At 45.6% G+C, this 13,085-nt stretch overlaps 1 protein-coding gene across 1 annotated transcript in view; it reads left to right on the top strand.

Moving 5' to 3' along the window:
* LOC115169842 (glypican-3-like) overlaps positions 1–11,271 on the top strand; it is a 36,036-nt gene extending 24,765 nt beyond the window's left edge. The window contains exon 3 of the mRNA XM_029725860.1: positions 11,153–11,271. Within this exon, the coding sequence (XP_029581720.1) occupies positions 11,153–11,172 (20 nt within the window). The 3' untranslated portion in view covers positions 11,173–11,271. The remainder of the gene's footprint in view (positions 1–11,152) is intronic.
* The last annotated feature ends 1,814 nt before the right edge of the window (positions 11,272–13,085 follow it).

Here is a 13,085-nt window from a genome sequence, read left to right as displayed (position 1 = left end):
TGGGCTAGGAAAGCTCATGTGCAGAAACACGTCATTGGGTCTAACGGTCGCGAAAAACTGTGCATGTGCAGGCCGTCAAATCGAAGGCACTCCTTCGATATAAAGTTGTTTTTGACTAAAATGAAAACGTGTCAGTTTGTCACTTTCATGAGGTTGGAGTAATAACATGTTCAACTACTTAAGACATTGGGTCTAATCTAGGTTGTGCCTTTAGAAATTGCGAAAATTAACAACTAAGGAAGAATTTTTCACTTCTCACATTGACTTCCCAAACCCCAGTCTGGTCTGTCGAATCTGCTTCGTCAAGCGTTTTCGGAAAGTATCGTGATGTTGGGCCTCTAGGTTTAGAAACTCTGTGGCTAAACCTCTCTCTGCTGGGCCAAGGCAGTCTGAATGTTCTGGTCAGATGAGGCGGGCTGATCAGGCCAACTTAATTAAGACCCCTTAGTGAAGTTGTTTCTCTGTGTATGGCTAGTGAACACACTGCTGGGCTCCACTGACTAGGTTGAACATCACTGAGGTTATTCTCCCTTCTGACATCATCTTCACCTTTAACGTCAGACAGACAGCTCAAATATATTTCACAGAGACGGGTCACACTAACTAGGGGTCAATGTTTAGGAGGCTAGGGGTCAGATACTTACACACACAGAGAAAGGTCGCACTAAGACCAGGGGGGTCAGGAGCGGTCAGCATTCCTACGTAACAGCCTAATTGATAGTGAGTGTTGGGACTAGAGGGAACGGGGTTTTGCTCCAATCTAGTCTGAGTCTGAGCTGGACCAGATTAGACCAGAAGGGGCTTTGGTAGACAGAGGACCAGCCTGACTTGTCAGAGTGCTCCAGCCAATCAGATCTGGACTAATCTCAAGCCTTTCATTGGCTGAGCCAGGCTGGAGCAGATGGACCAGACAATCATAGAACAGACCTACGTGTGTATCTATGTAAGAGTGTGCACTGGTTTCAGGAGGGTCAAGGAGTTTCAGCCACCATTCCAGACAGAGGAGGAAAACCACTGTGAGTCCATCAGGGATTACTGTCCAGTCCAGACACACTAACCACTTGTTTATTCTACATCAACTCTGGTAGGGTTGGCAAGACTGTGTGTGTGCGTGTGTGTGTGTTTGCGCGCTGTGTCTGTGATGATTGAGTGTGAGTGATCAGATTACCCTAGCCCAGACCCTAACCTTATCCATGCAGTTGATGCAACATAGCTGACCCTGTATCAGTGGCCAGGGGCATGGGGACTGGACACTTAGCTAAATTCCATAGCTGTGTCGCAAAGGGCACCCTATTCCCTATATTATGCACTACCTCTGACCAGGGCCCTGGACAAAAGTAGTGCACTATATAGGGAAAAGGGTGCCATTTGGAACGCAACTCATGTCAACCAATGAGTTGTTGAGTTGAGGAGTGTGTGTGTTGTTTACACACTCCATCATCACCATGGATACATCTAACACACAGGTGAAATGATCATTAGCTGAAGTGTATTGGCATGACATTTTCAGGTGTTGATTGATTCGTCTGTTTATTCAAGTTATTTATGTTCTGTGTGTGTGTGTGCGTGTCAGTGTTTCCGTCATTTGACTGGCAGCATTTTCATTTGCCGGACATTTGAAGAACTTTACCGGATCCATATGCATTGGGTGCGTAACCTGATTAGGTTGTCTACCCACGGTGCTCAGAATGACACAAATCATATTTAGATGATGATAGTTCATATTAATAGAACATACAAGTCAAGGATGCAACGATGTGCTGTCCTTCATACTGAGTTCTGATGCCCACTTTGAACATGTTAGAATAACTGTCCACATTTGCTTTTCCTCAGCCAACAAGATGACTAACGAACATCAAAATTACTATCCTATGTCAATCTACTATCCCTCATAGTAGAAAAGTTGACCTATTCTATTGGTCAGCTTGTTAAGAAAGAAATAGCCTGTTCCAAACAGACTCTGGGACAGGTGTGGGACGATAGATCCCAAGTTCATACAACCAGTAGGCCTATGTTACATAAAAAAAGTTCAAAAGCAATGAGTCTTTAGCATAAAATGTTGATTAACTATTATTTTTTCACATTATAAGCACAGCAATGCGCCAAGGCAGTAGGCTACCACAAATGTTCGTTCCATAATGCAATTAGCGGGACAACACCATTGTCAAAAGTGCACAGCACAAGCAAGCAATTTCATGTGACAGAGATGAAAATATCCATTAGAAATGTATAAAGAGGGGAGATCTAATATGCAACAACTACCATGGGTTTCTAAATGACTAGGATTGTGCCTTTGCCTACTGGACAATGAAAGAAAGTTGATCAAAAAGAATTGCCTCCACAGACATGGTCTGATGTTGGCTAAGCTACTTTGAAGCAAGGTAAGACATTTTTATTGAACCTTTAGTTAATTAGGCAAGTCATTTAAGAACAAATTCTTATTTTACAATGACGGCCTACCCCGGCCAAACCCTCCCCTAACCCGGACAACGCTGGGCCAGTTGTGCACAGCCTATGGGACTCCTGATCACAGCCGGTTGTGATACAGCCAGGATCGAACCAGGGCCTGTAATGACACCCCTAGCATTGAGATGCAGTGCCTTAGACTGCTGCGCCACTCGGGAGACATACCTGATAATATGTAATAAAACGTTCAGGTTTCAAACAATTACGTTTACGTTTTCAAAATGCATACTGCCTCCAGCTCATTGCAAAGTGGTGTGTGATGCGCTGATGAAGCCTGCCTTCCATTGCCTGTGCATTTGCTGTTTGAGATGCTGTAGCAGCAGCTCTCGCGCTGTCTGACAGATTTTCCACTCAAAGGCTCTGTATCTGCATGCTGTGCGTGTGTGATGAATAAGATACATAACGAATATACTGTACACGTGCAAATTAACCTAGACACCGATAAGCACGACCATTCAAATGTATTTACATCGACTATTACAGTGGCATGCGAAAGATTTCACCCCCCTGGCATTTTTCCTATTTTGTTGCCTTACAACCTGGAATTAAAGTCCCTGCCGATGAAAAACATCCCCACAGCATCTGACCAGAGTACCTTCTTCCATATGTTCGGGGAGTCTCCCACATGCCTTTTGGCGAACACCAAACATGTTTGCTTATTTTTTTCTGGCCACTCTTTCATAAACACCAGCTCTGTGGAGTGTACGGCTTAAAGTGGACAGATACTCCAATCTCCGCTGTGGAGCTTAGCAGCTCTTTCAGGGTTATCTTTGGTCTCTTTGTTGCCTCTCTGATCAATGCCCTCCTTGCCTGGTCCGTGAGTTTTGGTGGGCGGCCCTCTCTTGGCAGGTTTGTTGTGGTGCCATATTTTTTAATAATAGATTTAATAGTGCTCCGTGGGATGTTCAAAGTTTTGGATATTTTTTTATAACCCAACCCTGAACTGTACTTCTCCACAACTTTGTCCCTGACCTGTTTGGGGAGCTCTTTGGTCTTCATAGTGCCGCTTGCTTGGTGGTGTTGCAGACTCTGGGGCATTTCAGAACAGGTGTATATATACTGAGATCATGTGACAGATCATGTGACACTTAGATTGCACACAGGTGGACTTTATTTAACTAATTGTGTGACTTTTGAAGGTAATTGGTTGCACAAGATCATATTTAGGGGCTTCATAGCAAAGGGGTGAATACATATGCACCCACCACTTTTCCATTATTTATTTTTGAGTATTGTTTTTCATTTCACTTTTGGACACAATTTGGACTATTTTGTGTATGTCCATTACATGAAATACAAATACAAATAAATTTACATTACAGGTTGTAATGCAACAAAATAAGAAAAACGCCAAGGGGGGTGAATACTTTTGCAAGGCACTGTATTTCCATAACTGAATAGTGTAACGCCCTGGCCATAGAGAGGGGTTTTTTGTTCTTTATTTTGGTTAGGCCAGGGTGTTACATTGGGTGGGCGTTCTATGTTCCTTTTTCTATGTTTTGGTATTTCTTTGTTTTGGGCCGTGTGTGTGGCTCCCAATCAGGCACAGCTGAAGCTCGTTGCTGCTGATTGGGAGTCACACATAAGGAGCATGTTTTTCCTTTGGGTTTTGTGGGTAATTGTTTCTGTTTGAGTATTTTCCTAACAGGACTGTTTGCTGTCGTTTTGGTCATTTTGTAGTGTTCTCTTGTTTATTTGAATTAAAATTCTAATGATGAGCACATCCTCTGCTGCACCTTGGTTCCCTCTTACAGACAGCCGTGACAGAATTACCCACCAACAACGGACCAAGCAGCAGAGGAAGGAGCAGCACAAGGAGAGGCACCAGGAGAAAAGCTATCTGGAGTCATGGACTTGGGAGGAAATCCTGGATGGGAAAGGACCATGGGCTCAAGCTGGGGAGTATCGCCGCCCGCAGTGGGAGATCGAGGCGGCGAGAGCTGAGAGGCGCTGGTACGAGGCAAGGGAGCTCAACGGACACGGGAGGCAGCCCCACAATTTTTTTTGGGGGGGGCACACTGGGAGATTGGCAGAGTCAGGTGGTAGACCTAAGCCAACTCCCCGTGCTTACCGGAAGCAGCGTGGTACTGGTAGGACACCGTGTTATGCTGTGGAGCGCACGGTGTCCCCAGTGCGCGTTCAAAGCCCGGTGCGCTACATACCAGCCCCCCGCAAGTGCCATGCGAGTGCAGGCATCGAGCCAGGGCGGATGGTGCCAGCTCAGCGCGTCTGGTCTCCAGTGCGCCTCCTCGGTCCAGGTTATCCTGCGCCGGCGTTGCGCACTGTGTCTCCAGAGCGCTGGGAGGGTCCAGTTCGCCCAATGCCTGCTCTCCGCCTGTGCCGGGCCAAAGTGGGCTTTCAGCCTGGAGTGTGGGTAAAGAGTGTCTGTACCAGAACTCCATGGCTCCCCCACAGCCCGGTTTATCCTGTGCCTCCTCCTCGGACCAGGCCTCCAGTGGGTCTCCCCATCCTGGTCCATCCTGTGCCACCTCCCAGGACCAGGCCTCCAGTGGGTCTCCCCATCCTGGTCCATCCTGTGCCACCTCCCAGGACCAGGCCTCCAGTGGGTCTCCCCATCCTGGTCCATCCTGTGCCACCTCCCAGGACTAGGCCTCCAGTGGGTCTCCCCATCCTGGTCTGTCCTGTGCCACCTCCCAGGACTAGGCCTCCAGTGGGTCTCAACTGTCCTGAACTGCCAGAGTGGCCAGGGACGCCCGCCAGCCCAGTGAGTCCTGTGCCTACGCCTAAGGCCAGGCCTCTGTCATGTCTCCCCAGCCTGGTGAATCCTGGGTCAGTGCCGTCAGAGCAGCCAGGGTCGCCCGCCAGCCGGGCGCAACCATCGTCGCCCGCCAGCCGGGCGCAGCCAGGGTCGCCCGCCAGCCGGGCGCAACCATCGCCGGCCGCCAGCCGGGCGCAACAAGGGTCGCCCGCCAGCCGGGCGCAACCATCGCCGCCCGCCAGCCGGGCGCAGTCAGCGTCGCCCACCAGACCTTCGGCGCGGCCAGGTGCGCCACCTAAGAGGGCGACGTCAAGGGTGGAGCAGAGGCCACGTCCCGCACCTGAGCCGCCGCCGTAAGAAGGCCCACCCGGACCCTCCCCTTCAGAGTCAGGTTTTGCGGCCGGAGTCCGCACCTTTGGGGGGGGGTACTGTAACGCCCTGGCCATAGAGAGGGGTTTTTTGTTCTTTATTTTGGTTAGGCCAGGGTGTTACATTGGGTGGGCGTTCTATGTTCCTTTTTCTATGTTTTGGTATTTCTTTGTTTTGGGCCGTGTGTGTGGCTCCCAATCAGGCACAGCTGAAGCTCGTTGCTGCTGATTGGGAGTCACACATAAGGAGCATGTTTTTCCTTTGGGTTTTGTGGGTAATTGTTTCTGTTTGAGTATTTTCCTAACAGGACTGTTTGCTGTCGTTTTGGTCATTTTGTAGTGTTCTCTTGTTTATTTGAATTAAAATTCTAATGATGAGCACATCCTCTGCTGCACCTTGGTTCCCTCTTACAGACAGCCGTGACAAATAGGCTAAAATGCATTATTCGTAATGGGATTTTTCCTCTCCTGGAAAACTGGCCTGCAGCTATTTTATTTATCAGCTTTTTATCGGCCAAAAGCCGGCTATTACCGGCTAACGGAAACCCTGGTGTGTGTGTGTACCCTGCACCCTACCTATATGGCACCATTGATCCTTCCAGTATGAGTATGATATTTCCTTGTACAGGAAAAGTGATTTGATTATAATTGAATGCACAGGAAGTCCTATTGGTTTAACATGAAGAATGAATGATTATATTGAAGATAGAAGCCGCCTCTTAATGAGTTCCGAGAGCCGATCCGTTACCCAACAAAATAACATCAATTTATTTAGCCTAACTGTTTTTATCACCACAGACAGTTGGCTATTATTCCTCTTTTCTTGCATTCAGTAATTTGTCTGCATGTCTATTCAACATTTGGCTAAAAATAAACTATGCCATGAATTAAGAACATACAGTTGAAGTCGGAAGTTTACATACACCTTAGGAAAATACATTTAAACTCAGTTTTTCACAATTCCTGGTATTTAATCCTTGTAAAAATGCCCTGTCTTAGGTCAGTTAGGATCACCACTTTATTTAAGAATGTGAAATGTCAGAATAATAGTAGAGAGAATTATTTATTTCAGCTTTTATTTATTTCCTCACATTCCCAGTGAGTCAGAAGTTTACATACTCTCAATTAGTATTTGGTAGCATTGCCTTTAAATTGTTTAACTTGGGTCAAACGCTTCGGGTAGCCTTCCACAAGCTTCCCACAATAAGTTGGGTGAATTTTGGCCCATTCCTCCTGACAGAGCTGGTGTAACTGAGTCAGGTTTTTAGGCCTCCTTGCTCGCACATGCTTTTTCAGTTCTGCCCACAAATGTTCTATAGGATTGAGATCAGGGCTTTGTGATGGCCACTCCAATACCTTGACTTTATTGTCCTTAAGTCATTTTGCCAGAACATTGGAAGTATGCTTTGGGTCATTGTCCATTTGGAAGACCCATTTGCGACCAAGCTTTAACGTCCTGACTGATGTCTTGAGATGTTGCTTCAATATATCCACATCATTTTCCATCCCTCATGATGCCATCTATTTTGTGAAGTGCACCAGTCCCTCCTGCAGCAAAGCACCCCCACAACATGATGCTGCCACTCCCGTGCTTCACGGTTGTGATGGTGTTCTTCGGCTTGCAAGCCTCCCCCTTTTTCCTCCAAACATAACAATGGCCATTATGGCCAAACAGTTCTATTTTTGTTTCATCAGACCAGAGGATATTTCTCCATGAAGTACGATCTTTGTCGCCATGTGCAGTTGCAAACCATAGTCTGGCTTTTTTATGGCGGTTTTGGAGCAGTGGCTTCTTCCTTGCTGAGCGGACTTTCAGGTTATGTCGATATAGGACTCGTTTTACTGTGGATATAGATACTTTATACCTGCTTCCTCCAGCATCATCACAAGGTCCTTTGCTGATGTTCTGGGATTGATTTGCACTTTTCGCACCAAGGTACGTTCATCATCCACATTTTGTAACGTTACAGCCTTATTCTAAAATGTATTAAATATTTTTTCCCCCTCAACAATCTACACACAATACCCCATAATGACAAAGCAAAAACAGGTTTTTAGAAGTTTTTGCAAATTAATAACAAATATAAAACAGAAATACCTTATTTACGTAAGTATTCAGACAGTTTGCTATGAGATTCGAAATTGAGCTCAGGTGCATCCTGTTTCCATTGATCATCCTTGAGATGTTTCTAGAACTTGATTGGAGTCCACCTGTGGTAAATTCAATTGATTGGACATAATTTGGAAAGGCACACACCTTTCTATATAAGGTCCCCACAGTTGACAGTGCATGTCAGAGCAAAAACCAAGCTGTGAGGTCAAAGGAATTGTCCGTAGAGCTCCGAGACAGGATTGTGTCGAGGCACAGATCTGGGGAAGAGTACCAAAACATTTCTGCAGCATTTAAGGTACCCAATAACACAGTGGCCTCCATCATTCTTAATTGGAAGAAGTTTGGAACCAACAAGACTCTTCCTAGAGTTGGCCGCCCGGCCAAACTGAGCAATCGGGGGAGAATGGTCAGGGAGGTGACAAAGAACCCAATGGTCACTCTAACATAGATCTAGTTCCTCTGTGGAGATGGGAGAACCTTCCAAAAGGACAACCATCTCTACTGCACTCCACCAATCAGGCCTTTATGGCAGAGTGGCCAGATGGAAGCCACTCCTCAGTTAAAGGCATATGACAGCCCGCTTGAGTTTGCCAAAAGGAACCGTAACACTCTCAGACCATTAGAAACAAGATTCTCTGGTCTGACTAAAACTTAGTTTGGGCTCCCGAGTGGTGCAGAGGTCTTAGGCACTGCATCTGAGTGCTAGAGGCATCACTACAGACACCCTGGTTCAAATCCTGGCTGTGTCATAACCGGCTGTGATTAGGAGTCCCATAGGATGACGCACAATTGCCCCAGTGTAGGCCGTCATTGTAAATAAGAATTTGTTTTTAACTGACTTGCCTAGTTAAATGTAAAAATATATTTATTTTTATTTATGTTTTGACTGAATATACACAAGTGCTAAATTGCTAAATTGATGGTGAAGCCATAAAGCCTCCGCTACTTCAGGAAACAGCAGAGAGAGCACACCCCTATCCACATCGACGGTACCGCAGTAGAGAAGGTGAAAAGCTTCAAGTATCTCGACTGAAAAACAGCTTCTATCTCAAAGCCATCAGACTGTTAAATAGCCATCAGACTGTTAAATAGCCATCACTAGCCACTACCTTAGAGGCTGCTGCCCTATGTACATAGATTTGGAATCACTGGCCACATTAATAATGGAACACGAATCAAAAATCCAAATAGTCTGGGTAGCCATTTGATTAGCTGTTCAGGAGTCTTATGGCTTGGGGGTAGAAGCTATTTCGGAGCCTCTTGGACCTAAACTTGGTGCTCTTAACCTGCTCCACTACAGCCCCGTCGATGAGAATGCTTGGTCCTCCTTTTCCTGTCATCATCACAATCATCTCCTTTGTCTTGATCACGTTGAGGGAGAGTTTGTTATTCTGGCACCACACGGTCAGGTCTCTGACCTCCTCCCTATAGGCTGTCTCATCGTTGTCGGTGATCATGCCTACCACTGTTGTGTCATCAGCAAACTTAATGATGGTGTTGGAATCGTGCCTGGCCGTGCAGTCAGGAGTGAACAGGGAGTACAGGAGGGGGATGAGCACGCACCCCTGAGGGGCCATAGCACGCACCCCTGAGGGGCCCCAGTGTTGAGGATCAGCGTGGCAGATGTGTTGTTACCTACCCTTACCACCTGGGGGCGGCCTGTCAGGAAGTCCAGGATCCAGTTGCAGAGGGAGGGGTTTAGTCCCAGTGTCCTTAGCTTAGTGATGAGCTTTGAGCTGTAGTCAATGAATATCATTCTCACGTAGGTTTTTCTTTTGTCCAGGTGTGAAAGGGCAGTGTGGACTGCAATAGAGATTGCATCATCTGTGGATCTGTTGGTGCGGTATGCAAATTGCAGTGGGTCTAGGGTTTCTGGGATAATGATGTTGCTGTGAGCCATAACCAGCCTTTCAAAGCATTTCCTGGTTATAGACGTGAGTGCTACAGGTCGGTAGTCATTTAGGAAGGTTACCTTAGTGTTCTTGGGCAGGTGTTGGTACCATGTAATACCATGTTGGTATTACAGACTCAGACAGCTCTGGATAAAAGCGTCTGCTAAATGACTTAAATGTAAATGTAAATGTAAAATGTCAGTGAAGACACTTGCCAGTTGGTCAGCGCATGCTCGGAGTACACGTCCTGGTAATCCGTCTGGCCCTGCAGCACTTGTGAATGTTGACCTGTTTGAAGGTCTTATTCACATCGGCTGCGGAGAGCCTGATCACACAGTTGTCCGGAACAGCTCTCATGCATGTTTCAGTGTTACTTGCCTCGAAGCGAGCATAGAAGTTATTTAGCTCGTGTTGTAGGCTCGTGTCACTGGGCAGCTATAGACTGTGTTTCCCTTTGTAGTCTGTAATAGACTTTGAAGTCTGTAAAAGTCCTGCCACATCCAACGAGCATCGGAGCCAGGGTAGTACGATTCGATCTTAGTCCTGTATTGACGCTTTGCCTGTTTGATGGGTTGTCGGAGGACATAGTGGGATTTCTTGTAAGCTTCCGGGTTAGAGTCCTGCTCCTTGAAAGCGGCAGCTCTAGCCTTTAGCTCAGTGTGAATGTTGCCTGTAATCCATGGCTTCTGGTTGGGGGATGTACATACAGTCACTGTGGAAACGACATCTTCTGCATTTATTGATAAAGCCAGTGACTGATGTGGTGTACTCCTCAATGATATCAGAAGAATCCCGGAACATATTCCAGTCTGTGCTAGCAAAACAGTCCTGTAGTTTAGCATCTGCTTCATCTGACCACTTTTTTATAGACCGAGTCCCTGGTGCTTCCTGCCTTAATTTTAGCTTGTAAGCAGGAATCAGAAGGATATAATTATGGTCAGATTTGCCAAATGGAGGGCGAGGGAGAACTTTGTATGCGACTCTGTGTGGAGTAAAGGTGGTCTAGAATTTTTTCTCCCTCTGGTTGCAAATTTAACATGCTGATGGAAATGAGGTAAATCTGATTTAGTTTCCCTGCATTAAAGTCCCTGTACCCTAGGAGTGCTGCCTCTGGATGAGCATTTTCCTGTTTGCTTATGGCGGTGTACAGCTCATTGAACGCGGTTTTAGTGCCAGCATCGGTCTGTGGTGGTATGTAGACAGCTACGAAAAATACAGATGAAAACTCTCTTGGTAGATAGTGTGGTATACAGCTTATCATTAGATACTCTTCTTCAGGTGAGCAAAACCTTGAGACTTCCTAAGATATTGGGTACCAGCTGTTGTTCATATATATGCATAGTTCCCCGCCCCTTGTCTTACCAGAGGCTGCTGTTCTGTCCTGCAGATGGAGTGTATAACCCACCAGCTGTATGTTCTTAATGTTGTCGTTCAGCCACGACTCGGTGAAACATAAGATATTACAGTTTTTAATGTCAAGTTGGTAGGATAAACGTGCTTTCAGATCGTCTCAGCTAGCAGGACGGATGGCAAGGGCAAATTAGCCACCTGTCGCCTGATCCTGGCACCCTGATCTCTTTCCGCAAAATCTCAGTTTCCTTCTCCAGTGGATAACGGGGATCTGGGCCTGGTCGGGTGTCTGTAGGAGTATATCCTTGCCATCCGACTTGTTGAAGAAGAACTCTTCGTCCAGTTTGAGGTGAGCAATCGCAGTTCTGATGTTCCGAACCTCTTTTCGGTCATAAGAAACGGTAGCAGCAACATTATGTACAAAGCAAGTTACGAACAACGCAAAAAAACAAACAAAATAGCATGGTTGGTTAAGAGCCGATAAGACGGCAGCCCTCCCCTCTGGCGCCATCATAACAATCACTTTAATAATGTTTACATACTGTTTTACTCACTTCATATGTATTTACTGTATTCTATTCTACTGTATTTTAGTCAATGCCACTCCGAAATTGCTCGTCCTAATATTTATATATTTCTTAACTCCATTCTTTTACTTTAGATTTGTGTGTATTGTTGTGAATTGTTAAATATTACTGCACTGTTGGAGCTAGGATGTCACGACTTCTACCGAAGTCGATGCCCCTCCTTGCACGAGTGGTGCTCGGCGGTCGACGTCACCGGTCTTCTAGCCATCATTTATCAGTTTTTCATTTTCCATTGGTTTTGTCTTGTCTTCCATCATACCTGTTTCCAATCCCATTAATTACTTGTGTATTTAACCCTCTGTTTCCCCTTTGTCACAAGTTTCTTCATCTTCCAATGATATAGAGAAATCGTCATCTGAGAACGTGGACCAATACGCAGTAGAGTTGGTGCTCATCATCTTAATTTATTAAATGACGTTGAACACGAGAAAACAAGAAAACAACAAGAATGACGAATGACAGTTTTGCAGGCTATATAAAACGCAGTGCAAAATCAATCTCCCACAAAAGACAAACAAACACACCCTCATATATGGGACTCTCAATCAAAGGCAAATAGACAACACCTGCCTTCAATTGAGAGTCCCAACCCCAAAGAACCCAAACATAGAAACAGACACACTAGACTCAACATAGAATACATGAAAATCAAACAGTGCCCAAAAACCCCGGAATACCTAAATCAACTGCCCTACAACAAACACACCACCCCTAACCACATAAAACAAATACCCTCTGCCACGTCCTGACCAAACTACAATACCAATTAACCCTTAGACTGGCCAGGACGTGACACCCCTCATGTCCTTGTCGGTGATTGTTTGTATGTTATGTTACGTGGGTTTGTGTATCGGTGTGCGACGAGTATCCTTTACCCAGTTTATTTTGTACTTTGGTTTTGGAGTTTGTTTTTCATTAAATACTCCATATTAACAAACTTGGTTCCTCCTGCGCCTGACTTCCCTGCCACCTACATACACGAATATGACATAGGAACACAAGTATTTCGCTACACCTGCAATAACATCTGCTAAATATGTGTATGTGCTCCAATAAAATTGTATTTGATTAAGCAACAACAAAAAAGGGGTTCACATATTTTCAAGACCTGAGCTATTTAATGTAGGTGTTTTATTTATTACATTTACTTGAGGAATGTTACCGAATAGATAACAATATAAAAAGATATCTGGTGGCATTGGTAGAGAGTCAGGCAGAGAATGGAGTGAAAGTGCTGTGGGCCAGGTGTAAATGGTTTTGCAGCCTTTCCAATCAATTGGAATACAAAAGAAGCCATCGACTCTTGATGGGCTATTAGCAGGACAATACACTATTGCCGAGTTTAGGGGCTTTAAATGTATTAATGGATGTTTGCGAGGTATGTCACTTCACCCATCTCTTTGCATAGCCCACCACATGCACTGTTTTCTAACCACATCTGGATTTACATTTTAGTCATTTAGCAGACACTCTTATCCAGAGTGACTTACAGTACATTTCATGCATTTTCTTTTTTGTACTGGCCCCCCGTGCGAATCAAACCCACAACCCTGGCGTTGCACACACCATGCTGGCGTTGCAAACACCATG

This window comes from Salmo trutta, chromosome 31 (assembly GCF_901001165.1).
Source record: "Salmo trutta chromosome 31, fSalTru1.1, whole genome shotgun sequence".
NCBI lineage: Eukaryota > Metazoa > Chordata > Actinopteri > Salmoniformes > Salmonidae > Salmo > Salmo trutta.
The sequence above is the reverse complement of the archived record's forward strand: the minus strand, read 5'-3'. Positions and strand labels throughout refer to the sequence as shown.